The sequence below is a fragment of the Sesamum indicum genome, linkage group LG6, assembly GCF_026168435.1.
Source record: "Sesamum indicum cultivar Baizhima isolate 11 linkage group LG6, ASM2616843v1, whole genome shotgun sequence".
NCBI classification, from domain to species: domain Eukaryota; kingdom Viridiplantae; phylum Streptophyta; class Magnoliopsida; order Lamiales; family Pedaliaceae; genus Sesamum; species Sesamum indicum.
The window spans coordinates 23,297,841-23,316,640 of record NC_142662.1 but is presented as its reverse complement, the minus strand read 5'-3'; the positions used below and the strand labels follow the sequence as shown (position 1 = coordinate 23,316,640).

The 18,800-nt window shown below is 32.2% G+C and overlaps 2 protein-coding genes across 5 annotated transcripts; one reads left to right on the top strand and one right to left on the bottom strand.

Annotated features, from left to right (window-relative positions):
* The first annotated feature begins 4,956 nt into the window (after window positions 1-4,956).
* Window positions 4,957-8,204, top strand: LOC105163718 (putative serine/threonine-protein kinase PBL3). The gene is made up of 6 exons (XM_011082162.3): window positions 4,957-5,231; window positions 6,100-6,419; window positions 6,527-6,662; window positions 6,838-6,974; window positions 7,079-7,202; window positions 7,564-8,204. Exons 1-6 carry the CDS (start codon window positions 5,171-5,173, stop codon window positions 7,968-7,970), a joined length of 1,185 nt encoding a protein of 394 aa, XP_011080464.1. The 5' UTR covers window positions 4,957-5,170; the 3' UTR covers window positions 7,971-8,204.
* A 168-nt stretch (window positions 8,205-8,372) lies between these two features.
* LOC105163717 (CBL-interacting serine/threonine-protein kinase 3) lies at window positions 8,373-14,939 on the bottom strand. 4 transcript variants are annotated; one of them, XM_011082160.3, is made up of 15 exons: window positions 14,594-14,939; window positions 13,224-13,458; window positions 12,992-13,054; window positions 12,634-12,705; window positions 12,320-12,427; window positions 12,120-12,200; window positions 10,865-10,918; window positions 10,647-10,772; window positions 10,469-10,558; window positions 9,784-9,906; window positions 9,586-9,699; window positions 9,311-9,424; window positions 9,114-9,170; window positions 8,926-9,000; window positions 8,373-8,743 (listed from the first exon to the last, which is right to left on the bottom strand). In XM_011082160.3, the coding sequence occupies exons 2-15, from the start codon at window positions 13,392-13,394 to the stop codon at window positions 8,669-8,671; spliced, it is 1,323 nt and encodes a 440-aa protein (XP_011080462.1). In that variant the 5' UTR covers window positions 13,395-13,458; window positions 14,594-14,939; the 3' UTR covers window positions 8,373-8,668. The 4 variants fall into 4 exon arrangements, with proteins under 4 accessions (XP_011080462.1, XP_011080463.1, XP_011080461.1 ...); XM_011082161.3 differs by lacking the exon at window positions 14,594-14,939 and adding an exon at window positions 14,160-14,537; XM_011082159.3 differs by lacking the exon at window positions 14,594-14,939 and adding an exon at window positions 13,864-14,107.
* Between the last annotated feature and the right edge of the window lie 3,861 nt (window positions 14,940-18,800).

The following is an 18,800-nucleotide window of genomic DNA, read 5'->3' as shown; positions in this document are numbered from 1 at the left end:
TTTTTAGAATTTTGAATTTTTTTTAATTATAAAAATACTCAATTTGGTAAGTAGGCATTAATTGCATATGTTATAACTTCCAATGCTTTTATTATTAATTTTTGTTTCACGAGGTCATGAAATATATAATATTTGTGTTTCATGAAAAATCGTGTTTATTTGTTCATTACTCATTTTATCAACTTTATCGTATGCCAACTTAATATCTTTTTCAATCTAACCTTTGAATTATATATATTGATTTTTTTTACTAAAGATTAAATTATCCTAATTCCATTTTTCTAATTAGATTGATTTTTTTTTTTTTTGTTGTTGTTGTTGTCTATGATTCTTTAAATTATTTAGGTCATCAAGTTTTCATTATCCTCTTATTAACTATTTTATTCATTTTTAATTATGGTCAATTACTATAAAATTTCAATTTTATTAATTAGTGATTTGGTTTATTTATTATTTTATTTTATATATTATATGTTGAACTTCAAAAAGATAATTATGTTTTCATCATTTAATTTACAATTTATCTTCTCTAGAACATGTTAAATTTCATTAACAAAATTTTGAATAATATGCTAATGTGTTATTAAATTCATACTTGAATTTATTCTTAGTAACTTTTTTCAATATGAAGATGATTGTCTTTTAGTTTATAAAATAATATATATTCAATTATTTCTATTGATATATCTCTTTGTATATATTATGAGTTTTAATTTTTTTAATGTTAATGCAACGTAATTTGAAGAACCAAATTTATTTTTATTATTAATCTAAAATCATGTCTTTCATTTGATTTTTACAATTTTTTTTTTTATAAAATGTATTTTAATTATTAGTTAATTTGTGCATAACACGAAGCACACACTAGTGTATATATATATATATATATATATATATATATATATAAACACACGTCAGCTGTCATGGCACGTCATTTCTATATGTATATAATAAGAATATTTTATATTTTAAAATATATTATAAATCAAAATAAAATATATAAATCAACTCATCATTTTTCAAAGAAAAAAAGACATGGTAAAAGAAAAAGTCAACTTAATACAGAATAGGTTGATATTCCTGAAAATGTTAAATTATATTATTTAAACGACATTTTTCATTATTAAGTGGTTGAGTGTGATTCGACAAGACTATATTTGCTATCATTAAGTACCATGTTTGTCTCTAATGTATAAAACAGAAAAATCAGTCCAAGTTCAAGAAGATAATATAAGAAATCCGAAAATCAATTCAGGTTCAAGGAGATAATGTAGCGGTAACTAATGGAACAACACCAATAAACAAAATCCATAAAGGAGTCCAAATTAAACCCCTCAGCAATGCAACAACGAACGATCAACCGCTATATACGCTCCACCAGAAGATAGGGGGAAGGAAGAAACGAAATAAGCTTATATTGAGTTCTAGTATAATGGCGCAGAACTGCACCCCGATTCATAAAAATTCCGTTGATCTCATTTTTTATACTATCAAAAATTAAAAAAAAAATAAAAACTAATATTGGGGTATTATCGACACAATAAAAAAATTGGTACCACGGTATCATAAACTCCAGTTTGTGAGTGAAAGAACGTTTTCTTTTATATTACTAATTAGTATTTACTTCTTTTTATTTATTTGAGGGTCGCTTTCATAATTAAACTATATTATTGTGAATTATGAAGTCGTGGTTAGGACCCAGTCCAAAGAAAGAGAAACGCGAGTATGGAAGAAAATAAGAAATTAAAATAGCAGCGTCGTTATAAATGCAATAATGCGTTAAAAGATATAATTTTATATGGAAATTGAATTTTAAAAAAAATTAATAAAATAATGTAAATTTAATTTAAAAATATATATATTGGGTCATATTACTTATTTTCATAAATATTATTTTGACATTCTCTCTACATTTTGATAATTATAGAAATACCCCCGAGGGCATTTCTGTCCTTGAAAAATTATATTAAAATTTGACCAGATCAATAAGCATTTTTTAATTTTCATTGATTTTTGTTGCTGGAAAAAGCTGTCAGGGGTAATTTCTATAATTTTTTAAAAGGTATGGGTAGTTTGTGTAGAAAGATAATAAATAAGGAAGTGTAAATATAAATACTCCTATTATGTATAAATGATTGAAGCACACTCGACATACGTATATTATTTAAATTCTTATTATATTTATTTAATTAGATATGTGAAGAAAAAAAATAGCTAAGCAATTAAAAAAATATTTATTTAACAATAAAATACGATTGCTGAGAATATTACGTAATCATTTTTGTGATTATAAGTTCTTAACATAATAATCAATTCCTAACCAAACTTGGAAATCTCTGGTCAGCAAACAACTCGTGAACGTTGTCGTCGTGGCATGTCATTTTGTTACGTAACCTTTTCTTCCCTAACAAATATGATTTTTTTATTATAATTAATTATGAGTATTAACACGTTATTTTTATAGGCAAGATCAAAGTAATAGCCATAGTTAAAAATTCTGATAAATACTTTTATTATAATTAAAATTATAATAAAAATTAATTAATTATGGTTGAAATTCAAATTTGTACATTAATTTTATTTAATTCAGTAGATAATATTTATTTATCGTAAGTTTAAATTATAATAATTTATAATATACGAAATAATCCATCTTTTTACCGTAAATGACATACGAGAATAATAACATTTGAAGTGTGCTTAGTATCGAATATTTAATCGAACGTTCACATTTCTATTACTTTCAGATAACACAATTAACGAATTTATACTGATTTTAGATAATATAGACGGTAAAAAATAGAATTAAAAAAATAATTGTTACCCTGTTTGCTAAACAAAATAAATTTTTTTCCCTACATTAATGTAATGACCGTGAACTTAAAAATTATGGTAAATTAATACTAACACTACAGTCAAACATATCCGGCAGAAATATAAATTTTGACCACGGTTAATGAAAATTTACCATGGTGTTAACTCTAGCCAAAACTTTTGCTATGATTTTTAGCTGTGATTAATATTTTGGCATCGCTTGCAAAAATAATAGGTAATAGCCGTTGTGCAGTCGCAATTATTAGTATTCGTCATATTTTTTCACCTTTAACCATAATACTTAGTCATTACTAAAAGTAATATGTCTTGTAATGGTTATGTGATTTATAATTTTGAGTACCATCACATACTATGAGATAAGCCCTTTTGGGTTCCCTTTTTACCTATAAAGAAGATTAATTATTTAATTCCTACCAAAAACATGGGCTGCTCTTGTAAATAGTAATATATAAAAGTTTCTTTAAATTACAAAATGACCCCAAAAGCATGCAAGTTTTCAGATATGTGACTTTTTGTCTTTGGGGGTGCCTATGAAATTGTTTAAACATAAAACAAGAAAGTTCAAAGGGATGACTGCAAAGTTTGAACAAACCAACTTGCTTGCTTTAGGACATCTTTTTAAATATTAGGTCTGTACGACGTCGGATTACGCCAATTTGTATAGATGAAAATGTCAAAAAAAACAAAATAAATCTATTTTCAACACACTTATTTATTTTTATTTTTATCTTTCTATCTCCCTAAAATATAACAAAACACTCAGAAAACAAAACAAAACACTGTGATGATGTTTTAATTTGTGTATCTCAACTTCCCGATGTATGTAAAAGGGGAACCAACTAACGTCTTGTAATTTATAGTAGTTGGCGTATATATAGTAAATGATCTAAAATAAATTGATTGTAGTTCACAACAGTATGCGAGACGTGTTAGATACTTGTATTTATGACGATTTGGACATTACATGTCTTTGACTTCCAATCCAACATGCATGCCAAGTGACATCTGTGTAATAAATTGAACTCCGACACGACTGATGGTGTGTTTATATCAATGATTTGGTATTGGATCTGATATATAAAGACAATCTTACTAGAATTATCATGTCTTGATTTAAAATTTAAAAGAATTGTTGTGTTCTGTATTGTTCTTGTCGTATTCGTATTCATATTCGTGCATCGTAGTTGTGATAAATTTTAGGTTTTTTTTTTTTATGATTAAATAGCATAGAGACAATCAACCTAATAACTAAATAACAAGAGAAATTTTAGGATAAAGACAAGAAAGAAGGCGTCAATGTCCCAAATTCATTATCTTCACCGTGAAAGTATTTGCATCATGGAAGGAACAAAACTCCAAAAACACTCAATTTTATGCCCTATATTTCTTGCATATTATGAGTCAAACAATTCGAACTACCAACAAAGATCCAAACAACTATATAAAGTACCAGCCTCATGCAAAATAAATTTAACTTGCATCAATTATACGGAGAATTACATTTACATTTCTTGATCAACGGCATATTTACACAAATTATTATTATTATTATTTTTTTGCGTAATTACAAAAATCATAATCGATAGCCGAAAAATAGAGCTACTTTGTGCAATAATATTGACGTTTTTGGGAGGTGTAACTGTAATTTTTTAAAAAGTAGAGATAATTTATGTAGATGATGTTGATATTTTTTATGGATATGTATAATTTTCCAAAAATCATGAGTAATTTATTTAAATAGAGTATAAATTAAGAGTATAAATATAATTATTCCTATTTTAACATGTATTGATAATGGGAGTGGAAATCATCCAAATTTTGACGTAAAAGGGGAAGACATATCCAAGACATGTTGATTAATGTAGTAATAAGTGTGAAAAGGTGGTGTAGGAATGGAATGAAACAGATGCACATGAAAATGCCAAGTGTAGACGCACCTAATGATATTTTTGTTTCTATACATTATTGCAATTTAGATAAGTCAGCATGTTCAGCTTCTGAATTCCAAGCAAATTGCAGTCAAACTTGTTGCTTTTTTCATGATTAAAAATGATCCCTTTTCATACTAGTTTGCACCCTCATTGGGACCATAAAAGACAATTATCAAAAAATGGCAGTCTCTGTCATCATTTTCAATGAAGATTTTCCTCAGCCTTGACTAAACACCCCACCCCCACCCCCCCCCCAGGGGGTGGGGTGGTGGGGAAACTTCTTCTTCTCCCCTCTTCAAACAATGGGTTTAAAAGTAATCTTGTAATTGCAGTCTTCTTCATCTGCATCCAATTTTAATTCTCCCTCATACTCGTAAGGTGAAAGTTCTTGAAATCTTTATGCAATGGGGGTTTGTCTGGGAAAGCCTGCTAAACTAGCACATGCTTCTTCTGGACAGTTCTTGGGTATGACTCTTGACCAAGATTTTTTCCTTTCTTTCTATTTATAGGGGCTTTTATGTCTTGAATTATGAATGGAATTTCGGATGTTAAGGTTGCAAACCGTACTAGGAGCTTTGCATTTCTCTTACAATGAGTATCAAGAAGATGGTTTCATACATGAGTAATTTCAGAGGTCTAAATCTTTCATAGTTTGGTGGTTGTTTGAATTTTAATGATGTTTTGCAGAGTGGATGAATGTTTTTGCTTAGGGGTTTCTGTTTGTTGGTTGAATTTTTGTGCTAGTTTCTGATTATGTAGAGCAGAGGAACTCTTTCAACTGCTGCAATTTTGGATTTATGAATGCACTGTCTACCCTCAGTATAGCAATTCTTGGTAGATAAATGGTTTTGACTTTTAAGTCTTTGCTCTAAGCTGTGATTTTGATGTTTCAAGTTAAGGCAAACAAGTAGGTTTTTAGTGCTTAAGCAAATGTTAAGACATCCTTTTATGGAATTGTTGGTCTACCATGAAGAAAGAATAACATAAACGTAGTTGCTATTTTTCTAATTCGATCTCGTATTAGGTATGACACGATACAAGAAAGCGTCGACATTCATTTTTATTCTTTAACTTTAGTCGGAGCCCTGAGTCTTGCTCCTCCCTGATATACATTAAGAGTAGATAAGTAGTCTTGTTAGTATTTCATTTGGTTTCATCTTGATTAGTCTGGGGAAGGAACTTATAACAGAGTAATGCTGTAATAATCATGTCAAGATCATCTCTGACAGTATTGTTTCTCCTGCAAGATGATTAAGTTGAAAATATGTTCACAATCTTGATTTCATGTCTTTCCATGGGGAAGTACTGTATTCACTTCTGTTTCGTTTTTCAGATAATAAGCGTCCAACTGGCAGTTCCGAGCAGAATCAAGCCACTTCATTGAGCCAGCCAAACCATTCCGGCTCATTATGCACTGCCCTTTTAGCATCTAAAGGTCTTTCCAGCAATCTCAAATCCTTTACCTTCGGTGATCTCAAGAACGCCACCAGGAACTTCCGGTCGGATAGTCTTCTTGGAGAGGGGGGTTTCGGCTACGTCTTCAAAGGATGGATAGATGAGCACACGTTTGCCCCAAGCAGACCGGGAAGTGGAATGGTGGTGGCCGTCAAAAAATTAAAACCGGAAAGCTTTCAAGGGCACAGGGAATGGCTTGTATGTACATCTAATCACCGGATACATGATTTTGAAATGTTTTCTGCCCATCACTTTCTTACCATTGCCAACGACTTAGATTTCGTTTCGTTCCCTTCTGTTGACAGACGGAAGTTAACTACTTAGGCTTGCTGCACCATGAAAATCTTGTCAAGCTAATTGGCTATTGTTCAGAATCCGACCATAAGCTTTTAGTCTATGAATACATGCCGAAAGGAAGCTTGGAGAATCATCTCTTTAGAAGTGAGTTCGATTCCCTTTTGCATTTAATCACTTCCTTTCATAAACTTTATGGATGATTACACCAAAACTCCCTGATGTTTGGGCATTAACAAAAAAGAACATCTCAATTTTGAACAATTACAGTGGCGAACTCCTGAGGGAAGAGCTAAAATTTGTGAATCCATTATTTGTGCAGAAGGAGCTCAACTCATGTCTTGGGCAACACGGATGCGTATTGCAGTTGACGTTGCACGAGGGTTATCCTTCTTACACAGTCTAGATGCCAACGTGATCTACCGGGACTTAAAGGCATCAAATGTACTTCTTGATGCGGTACGGCAAGCCATTTCAACGTTGAATCCTTGCTCTGCATGTACACCAGAATTAGAATCAAATTTTAACATCACTTCTCACTTTTTAGCGTCATGCTTCTACAGGAATTCAATGCAAAGCTTTCAGACTTTGGCCTTGCAAGGGAGGGTCCTAAAGGAGACAAAACTCATGTTTCTACCCGGGTTGTGGGCACTCGAGGTTACGCTGCACCAGAATATGTAGCTACAGGTCACCTTCAGTTAATAGTTCTTTTTGCTCTTCATTTACATGAAAATTAGACAAATTAAGTAACAAGAAAAACCTTTTCATTCACATAACATACCCTGAGTTTTAGATATATAGATATGAGTTTCTTGATATTGAAAATTTTGTACTATATCCCTGCCGTCGTGATTATATTATAGATTTCTCATAATCATCTGGACTTCAACGGGATGTTTATAATGTAAAATATGACTGTAGACGGCGATGTAGTATAATTTTCCAAAATCATGGGGTCCTTTTGCAATATACTTAAAAATTAAGGGGTGTTCTTAATGCAACCCAAATTTGCTGCTAAACAAAATCAAATCTACTACAATGTGAGCAGGTCACTTGACTCCAAAGAGCGATGTATACAGCTTCGGAGTTGTTCTATTAGAGCTGCTATCAGGAAAACGAGCAACGGGTGACGATAATGCCGGAGGGGCTGAGGAAAGCTTGGTGGATTGGGCAAAGCCATTCTTAAGTGACAATAGGAAAGTGTTGAGAATCATGGACTCAAGGTTGGGCGGTCAGTACTCTAAAAAGGGCGCGCAAGCTGCTGCAGCCCTTGCACTGCGATGCCTCCACACTGACCCCAAGTACCGGCCACCCATGACGGAGGTTTTAGCTGCACTCGAACAACTTCAGGCGTCAAGGGAAGTTCCCAAGATTTTAGCTCCAGCCGACAGGGAAATCAGTATGAATGAGTTCAGCCCTCATACGACCGTGAGAGATGTCAGGCAATCAAGGTAGCTTACTCGCAAAGGTTTTTGGTGCTGGCTGCTATATACACATACATCATACATTCATACATATAGATAAAACTAGAAAGAGTCAATTTTTGGCTTGTATACCTTGCAATATGTGATTTCTTTGTATGGGGAGAAGCAACCTTATGAATGTATAGAGTTCCTACATATACACATTTTAGCAGGTCTTACTGTAATTAGTTTGTCAGCAAATACATGAATTCATATTCTTCCACAACATTTTACGTTATTGCTCGTCGACTGGCCTCGCTTTGTCTAGATGCGATCCAACCAGGATCAAGGTGTACTACTAATTGAAAACACTGATCTGTTTGAGATACTTCTTGCATTATTGATTTAAGTAAATTTCCTGTAAAAGTACCCAGAAATCTGCAGAAATAAGCCATAACACAAAAAAGGGGTTTTTTTTTTTGTTTTTTTCCTTAAACTTACATTTAAAAGGTGCTATACAGTTGAGGTTGCATTTGTCTGAGGAAGCATACCAGATAAACCACACCTCACCAGAGAACTATATTATCATTTTAATACCAAGAACATGAGAACACCAATCGAACTCAAATTCCCGCCCTGGAGAAGAAGGTCCCCATAGAGAACGAAAAGTGAAACAAAAGAATGACGACACAACAATTATACAGTTGCAAGCGGAAATTGTTACTACTGCTCCCGATTACAGCAACGACTCTAGTTCGTCTCTGGCATGTCGTCTTCGGTTTTCCAAACTACATCCTCAAGGCACGTCGAAAGGTTTTTATAGAACTGCATATGAACACCGCAAAAGAAAAATAAATGAAACCAAATAAATACCCCGAACTACTTCTTGGAATTTTGATGAAAGCATATCAGGCAGTGTTTTTACATTTATATGTTGAATATAATACTTCTAACTAGTAAGTTTCGGATAAATATAATGCAAACAAGACTTTCAGAAAATAGTTTACCTTGTGGAACTCCAAAGTGTCGCCCTTTGCTTTTCTAACCTCAACCATATGCAGAGACGGGGCAACTTGGAAAACCTGATTTGGGCACATCAGGTGTTGATATCAACAAAATGTACGAGAACTTAAGAATATTAGGTTCAAGAATGTAATGCGTCTCAAACAGAGCAGGCAATGGACATGTAATATACCTCAGTGGCAACATTAAGGTTGCCTTTTCTTCCCGCTTTTATGTTTTCAAGTCTCATCTGGAAAAGAAAACGAAGCTTATTACCATCATGAAAAGGCCAAGTAGATTACTGGTTTAGTATCATTACAACATTAAAGTCATTGTCTTGCTGCAGACAAACATAAAGCTGAAAAAAGTGCGTGGAAAATTTGACGTCACCTTGTAATTCTTCTTGCGAACGTCAAAACCAAGGGGTTTTGCAGCTTCTTCAATTTTATTAATTATCTCATTGGCTGGGGACCTCGATGTGAACCTTGTTTCTCTCTTGAATCCCTGTTGCAACCAAAAGGGTAAATGAAGGTCAAAACATGTTGAACAATTGCTGGAATTATTGCGCCTAATAATCTTTGCTCATCAGTCAATTCTGAAATCTGGTGAACACATCGATTTCTGGTTTTATTGCTGGAATATGGACAGAAAAAAAGAACTCGAACCTGTTCAACATCGAATAGATTCCCAAGATTGAGACCTTTAGACATGGAAATCAACTCAAAGGCATTCATTGCAGCTGGCTGCTGCTCCTCCTTTTTCTCCGTCACATGATATTCCTGCAAGTAAGGAATTATATGAGACTGGATTTTGTGGCATCCCGGATGAGGAAACTAATAACTCCATATACTCGTGAAACGCACCTCAGAATCCTTGAATACAGCTTCCACATCATCCAAATTTATGTCTTCTCTCTCATCAAATACTGGAGGTTTGTAATCCTTCTTAAACCACTCATCCTCCAATATTTCAGGGACAGTAATACGCTGTACAAATCCGAAAGTCATGTAATTTCATGATGTAGTCTTTTATGTACAACTTATATGCACGTGCACGCACACACACACACACACACGCAATAGCAGAACTTGAAACGGAATTGCTCTAAGGTACAAATATGAATTCTAAGCCTCTCTACCGCTTCCTGTGAACAACTCTGTTGGCAATTTAAAGGTCCTATGTCATTGTTGGGATGTTCAGAGATAGTGTTCTGTTTCTTGAAAAATTGATGAAATGATGTAGGTCAAGTACACTAGAAATTAAACTAACTTAGCTAAAGACTAAGAATATAGTAGAGAAAATCTCATTCGATGATTCAAGGGGCCTACGTATTTATAGGCTTACAATCAAAGAATCCTAACGTAAATTACCTATAATTTAAAATGTAATCATGTCTTTATCGGAAAAGCTACTATGAGTGATACAAAATAAAGAAACAATTCAAGACTATATAAACATTACACAGATACATGGCCTGTATGTACAAGAAGAAAAAGTAAAGCATCAGCTAAGAATCAAGAAGCTTATCAGAAGTATTTAGATTCTTACTTTCTCGGGATTGGGTTCCAGGATTCGAGTAATCAATTTCATGGCACCAAACGAAATCCAAGGAGGGCATGTGAACTCAGCATTTGATATCTGGACATTTTACATCAGAAGTGGTGAAATTACTTCAGTGTTTTAAGAGTGATAACTGGTAAAGAGTGCACTAAAGCAAAATGCTCACTTTTTTATATAGGTTCATAAGATTAGAATCATCGAAAGGCAAGTAACCTGCAAGCAATACAAAGAGTATGACTCCACATGACCACAAGTCGGCAGTCGCTCCATGGTAGCCTCGATCATTGAGGACCTATGCACATTTCAATGTCGCCAATCAGATCATAGAAGAGAAAAGCAGAGGTGCACAAATATGAGGAGAACTTCTATATTTAGTCACAGTACCTCAGGAGCTACATAGTTCGGAGTTCCACAGGTTGTATGCAGCAAACCGTCATCCTGTCAAACTAATATTTTAAATTTTGTATTTGATTTCATTAAAGGAAATAAAAGTTGACGTTGCAAATTGCAATATTGCTCGTGAATAGAGCATTCAGTATAGTCTGTCTAAAGTTTGAATAAGTATATTCTTCGAATCTAAGGAAAGGATGGAAGACGATTATCTAGTTATAAATGTACAAGAAATACGAGGGGAGAGATGCAAGTGTTGCATGGTAGGTAGTCATTTATAAAGAACTCTTGGAACAATAAAAATCAAAACCAAGAAATCATAGGGCAGACCCGATTTTTCATAAATTTCACCACCTATACTCAGACTTAAACTGTTGAAGTTTCAACCAAAGTTCAGAGCCCAGATATACATATATGTATGTATATGTATAGTATTGTATCTCTAGCCTTCAGGTATTGGTGGGAGAAAATTCTCAGTGTTTTGTTGCTGTTCAAGAGAAGATGTAATATGTCCAAGTAATTTATCACTTCAAATTTCAAACTCAACAATAAACAATATTGGTCTGTGAAAGTGACAAGAGTAGAGTCATTACCAAGCATGTACAGTTATACCATCCAATCATTACACACGCAGGCATATTCATTTATTCATATAACCACCAATTATTACATGTATGCATATATATATATATTCCATCCACAACCACCAATAATTACACACATATACATCTTCTAATTATTACATATATATACAGATATATATAACATATAATCCAAAGTTAACCATTGATGTGCAATCACTGGCATATGATGATCATAATGGTGACTATGATGAGAAAGATAAAAACAAAAAAGTTTCTTCCAGAACACACACACACCCCAAAAAGAATTGCGTATTCCGACATATATCACACTCTGGAAAGCCACCCTCCAGACCAACTTCTCCAAAACAATTCTCATCCAGACCCAAAAGAAAACATTAAACATTGCCAAGGTTTCTGTTAAAATGCATCATTCAAGAATGTTATATGATTACAATACAAAATTAAGGTTGCCAAACTTTAATTTATTATGCGAAGACTTGAAAAGTATAATCATTTATTCCCATCACCCACTTCACGTAGCAAGGACCTCCAATTTCATCTGCAAACCATAAATCTCACAAAAACGCTTACAAGTACCAAAGCCCATGAACAAAGAAAAGCATGATCGTAATTGCTGACAGATTCCTTTACTCAGAATTATTTACCCTGACTTGCTGGGACAAAGCACTTAATCCAAAATCAGAAACTTTGAGGTTTCCAGCAGCATCCAGCAGTAGGTTTTCCGGCTGCACCGTTAAAAAGACAGTAAAAAACATAAGCTGGGCATTCTGTCTTGTGAAGTTGAACCTGAATATTCCGTTCCAGGTAAATTCCGATGGGACTATTTAAAAGAAAAGGAAACTACCTTCAGATCTCTATGGAAGACCCCTCTACTATGGCAATAATCAACAGCATTAATGAGTTGCTGAAAGTATTTTCTTGCTTCATCTTCTTTCATCCTTCCATGATTTACCTTCATGGTCAGATATCATACATTCAGACCACAGAGTTAAGAAGCTAAAACCAGATGGTTAAACTGTAAGATATCAGCAGGTTAGTGTTGACATGGTCCCGTATTTAAAACCAGCACTTTACAGATGTTAGAAACATTAGAGTCTCAGAATCATGATTTATATCATGTAAGATAGTATTTGCAAGGACAAAAAGTTATCATCTTACAATTTTATCAAATAGCTCTCCCCCAGTGATGAACTCCAAAATAATAAATATCTTGGTCTTGCTCGCCATCACCTGAAAAAAGCACAGATCACTAAGAATATGGAAAAGAAAAGATTCCCATAACAGAAACAAGGATTGGCACCCTAGTTACTGATAATGGAATAATGACACATTCATCTTGAGCGCTTTTGCAGATATTATATCTTCGGCGGACTAAGAAGAAACATCTCGCTTGACTGGACTAAAAAGAACTGGAACCTTATGGATAAACATGGATAGCAGAAATGTATAGAAACTCACTCGTAAATAGACACAGCTATGCACACATATACATAAACAAAGTGGTGGAGAAAGAGACCTCGTATATGCGAACAACATTAGGATGTTTGATCAATTTCATTGTTGCTATCTCCCGCTTTATCTGCCACATTTGTGCACAGGATATGTTAAACTTCATCCAAACAGACGAAGATGTTTATGTCAGCAATCATGGGTGACAGGGTGAAAAGAAGCAGAAGCATAAAAAAATGAATCAGATACTATAAGGTCAACGAAATCAAGGATTAGGGAGGTGCTAAAGAAAAATTAACCTGTTCAGCCATTTTGTGCTTTAGGACCTTATCTTTGTCAAGAATCTTGACAGCCACAGCTTCTCCAGTCTCAGAATTTCTAGCAAATTTAACCTTTGCAAATGTTCCCTCACCAATCGTCCTTCCGACCTCATACTTCCCTATTCTGCGCTTAATTTTGGGTTGACTCATTCGCGACTGGTTATCTTCTGTGTTCAACTTGCTTTCAGCAATCCCAGTCTTCAATAAGAATTTCCTGCAAGGCAGTTTAACTACATTAAGGCCTTTCAGATACAAGAAAAAGCTATTCCCTTCCATTAACAAAGTTACTACTCCCATACTTATAAAGCCTCGTTTTACAGAAGTACTCACGCTTTAACACATATCCACTAAACTTTGTCTTAATCAAGGATCGTGAAGTATAACATAGATGTATAACATACTTATATTGTTTAAGATACCAACAGCTAGAACCCAACAAGATTTCTTCATGTTTTAATCTTGGACAATGCAGTTGCAGCCAAAAGTAATCAAGTGCAACAAGCAAGGAACTACATAGACATTCAAAATCAAGAAGGTGGTTCCAAGAAAGAATCAAGAAGACGAGCAGGAGCACGAAAATCAAAATGTGAGGATGGGGTTGGGAGAGGTTGAGGCTTACCCCATACAGTGCAAGCCCTGAGAAAGAAAATCAATTCATAAACTTCTAAACAAATTCGACAGAAGAAGAGTGTATCTGTGTGTGCGTATGAGTCAAGGCAGTGACAAGTCCTAATTATAGTAAAAAATTAAGAGTTATTATAGAAAGCTGAATGTACTTAATAAATGATTTTCTGGGAGTATATTCTATTATTGACTAAATAAAGAGATCAGAGAACAATAGAATAAGAAACACCATAATAAACAACTAATCATGACCACGAGGGGGGGGGGGGGGGGGGAGAGAGATCCAACTACCTCTACTAAAAAAGACAGCAAATCCAGCAATAAATCACAAGCACAAAACCAGCATCTACTCTAAAAGAATCCAAATTCAACTTAATTCTCCCCTAAACCCTAATCAGCAGTAAAAAGCACTCAACTTTTCCAACCCAACTCACTCCAAAATCCAATCAAACTCAAGAATCCCTAGACCCACTTTCAGAAGTCCCTCAAGAAACCCAAAACCCAAACAAAAGACAAAATTCCTCAGTACATGAGAACATTTGAAGATAACTAGACCAAAATTCAGAACTAGTAAGCAAACCCCACAACAGAACTGTCAAGTTTCCACATCCCAATCACTTCAAATAAGTATATATACATATAAGTGCAATTGTGTGCTGGAATCGAAAAAAGTAGTATAATAAAAGTACAACTGGAAGATAAGAGAGAAAAGAAAGAGGATATACTTCAATACTTGGAGTTTGTGTGGACAAGCAGCTCAAAGATCGACACAATTCAGAAATTCAAACCGGCTCTTGAGAGTCTGAATGAGTCAAAGCAGCTCCAATATTTTCAAAACTTATGATTGAAGAACAAGTGGCCCTCAAGACAGATCGGCTAAGCACAGAAGATGGACAAACAAAAAAGCAAAAAGAAATTCAAGAATTCAAGAATCACCACTCCCCTTTAATATTAAACCATGAATAATTGAGAGTTGGGAATAAATTTTCAGAATTATTAAGTGGAAGGTTCCAAGAAGATGTTGGTGATGGTAATGTTTGTTGGGAGCATTCAATTTGTAACTCAATAATGGCATACAGGTGAATCTGATACACGTATTTCACACGGTGGGATGGGGTGGGGTGGGACATCACATGTACAGTACAAAGGCAAGTGCATGTTCTTGAGTCAGTAGAAGGTATGGCATAATACGTATGTAGTGACAACTACTGCTCTTATCCATATCTCACATCCGTTTATGTATGTCTGAGAATAAAGAGATCTATCACTCACGTAATCTATATTAATATTAAAATAAAATATCGTATTAATTTTTGAATAATCAAATTTTATCATTTATTTAATTTTTTCCTTTTAAAAAAATTAATTCAATTTTAATATTTTTTAGTAATCTCGCAAATATATAAATATATACTTCTTAATTACTCACTACTCCATATTTCTGTCTCACCTTACTTTTTCATATTTATTGCAATTTATAATTATAATTTGTCCTTTTCATAGTTTTGCTTTTATCATCTTATAATACTAAAGTTCTTTTTATATGCTCGCGGGAACCGCGTGAGATAATAACTAATTATAATTATAAAAAAAAGAGTAAAAATAAGAAATATCTATTCAATGGTCCCATGATTTTAGAGATCATGGGGAAGGCCACCTTATTCGTGGAATGTTGTATCTACTGAATAGTAGGTGTGTCGTTTCATTCGTAGGTGTTGGTTAGATTTAGTTTATTAAATATTATTGATCATAGTATAATTATTGTAATAATCTTTGTTAGATATTGATATCCAACAAGAATGATTGTAATAAATTTATCTCAATTAATAATAGTTCATCGTTCTTACTCCAAAAAAAAAAAAAACATCTATTTACGTGTGGAGTATATGAGTGCTAAGAGGATAATTATATTTACGATATCTTATCTATGATTTGTTTACATAATCCTTTATATTTTTTTGTGTAATTATAAAAATTAATTCCGATAATAACAAAGCAAGGGTACTTTGTGCGACGTGTTGATATTTTTGGAGTGTGTACGTCTAATTTTTGAAAACATAAAGATGATTTATGTAAATAGTGTTGATATCTTAGGTGGACTTGCATATAATTTCTCAAAAGATATAAGTGATTTGTGTAAATAGACAATTGATTAGAGAGTGTACATATAATTATTTCATAAGTAAAATATTTAAATTGGGGGTAAATTACATTGGCATTTTTCTTATATTTGTCGTTATTAAAAAAGTATTTTTATTTAATTAAAAATTACAATTATTTTATTAGAATATGAAAATTACAATTAGAATTATTTCATATAGCATACAATTGGACTACTACATATATAAATGACTAGTTTATGAAAATAACTAAAATATCATATTTAACCACAAAAATGTATTAAATCATGACATTTGGGGCCCTTCAGTATTTTAAATATTACAATTTAAAAAGGATATTTTCATAAGAAAAATAATCAAATTATAGTCAACTTTATGATGGGTAATTTTGAACTATCACATGAAAAATTTGTCGGAACCATATCGGATGGAGTTAGGAGAAAGCATTAGTAATTTTTAGTCTATTATTAATATATTTATAATTGTGACAAACTCGAAGGAGTATAAATATGAAAGGGCGTTTTTGTTTATTTTTTATTTTTTTAATTCTTTTTTTTTTTGCCAAAAATAATGAATGTATAATTGTCCTTTTGCAATTTTCCTCCTAAGAAATTTTTAATTTATTAGGGATATATCTATAATTATAACGAATACTAATAATTATAAAAAAGAAGTACCCCTAGTAGACTATTAAATATTAGTAAAAGTCACAAAAATGCACACACAAATATGCATAATAATATTTAATACTTAATTTTTTTTTATATATAAAACATTTAATTTTTATATATTCATTGGCAAGCTTATCAAAAGTTAAATATATATATATATATATATATATAATTATCATTTTTTTTGTATTACAAAATATTCGATTCATCAAGCACAGAATTGAAATGCCAATAAAAAATAAATAAATAATTGTTGAAATCAAACCAATTACTTCGACTCAATATATAACGTATCAATATTTTTGATTTATCAAAATTTTAATTCAATTCGATTTGATTTTATCAAATGCTATCTAATTTTAAATGGAAAAAATGCAAGCAACCCCTTGTGATATCGCAAATGAGTAAATTACCCCCTTATGAAAAAATAAATAACGATTTTACCTCCCTATATTTTTTAAAAATACAATAATTTACCCCCCTATGATTTTTAACTTCATTTACTTCCCTGTATAAGGAGATAAATTGCTTCATTTTAAAATATACAAAAGGGTAAATTACTATATTTTTTTCATAAGAGGTAATGTGCTCATTTTCAATATTAGAGGATAAATTGCTATCCACCCAATTTTAAATACAATCAAAATTTGCGATGGACCACTGGAACACGGACCTGATGGCCACATCTTGTACAATGGGATGTCCTTGTTGGGGTCAAAACGAGTGGTTGTGAGGACACTGTCTTGTGATGATGTTGTGAGCTATTCCATACATCGACTCCACCATGCAATATTATACCTAAATGTTAGGTTCAGAATGCACGACGATTAAAAAATTGTGAGTTCGAGTTTTATGAAAATAAATAGACATGCAATTTATTTCTTTATTTACTTTTATCATTTTTTGTTTTGTTGTTTGTTTACTTTAGATATATTTGTTGATTTAATCGTTCCAATATATAAAATTAATATTTAAATTAAAATATAATAAATAATGTTGTAATAAATCGAATCATATTTAAAATAAGAATAATGGGAGGCAATTTGGAGCCGTCCCATGTGATGGTTTTTAAGGAATCATAAAAATCAACACATTGCGACAATCATACTAATTAATGTACAATGAATTTTACATGAGTTTTTGGTGGTGGACCTAAATTGACATTTACACCCCATAAAGTTACATCAAATTATAAAGAAATTTTTGTCCTTCGTAAAATTAAAAGTGTATTTTTTAATATCGTAGTTGTAATTATGAGTTGGTTGCGCAATTTTATACAAATAATTCTTGAGGTACATTACATTAGTACTCTCTCAGGGGTACGTTTATAATTTCTACATACCTCTTGAATTACATTACATTAACACTCTCGTAGGACGTACATCTGTAATTTGAAATATTCCTACAAATACCAACAATACGACACAATATTTGGTTCGTGTCATGTGTTGAGACCACATATTCGCTTTTGAAATAACAAAAATAACTTGCAAACTTTGCAAAAATTACTAAACAGTCTAGAAATATGTAACTTTTACGTGGACTAGATCGACCCGATAAGGTCATCATCTATGAAGACCGTCCAATCTTCTTACAATTGATGATACTAAATGTTCATGTAAAATTTATGAGACTGGAGAAAGTGTCCCTCAACTCTAAATATCAATTCTCCAGATGTCACGAGCTATACATTATCAGTTGTATTTATTGCACTACTTATTATTTTTTGATAAATCTATCTAGTTTAAACATAAAAAAACTATAATTACGGTCTACTTAGTGTTAGTTCTCTAAGCGCAGACTTCAAGAATCCATCACATCACCTGAGATCAAATAGCCTGCAAGAACAATCGTGAGTGTTTTTTTTTAATATTTTATATATTTTTTTATTTTAAAATTTTTATATAGTTAAGTTCATATTCAATATTATAGCGACTTTATATGAAAAATTAACAATATGTTATAATTATCAATCAATATTATATTTTTTAATTTTAGATAATAATACATTATGGTACCTTTATTTATATAATTTAATTTCTGTACAGACAAGCTTAATTAATAATTTAGTAAAATTATAATATTTTTTTAAATAATTGTTTAATATGGCGCATGCATATAAATTTTATTTTAGATTTTAA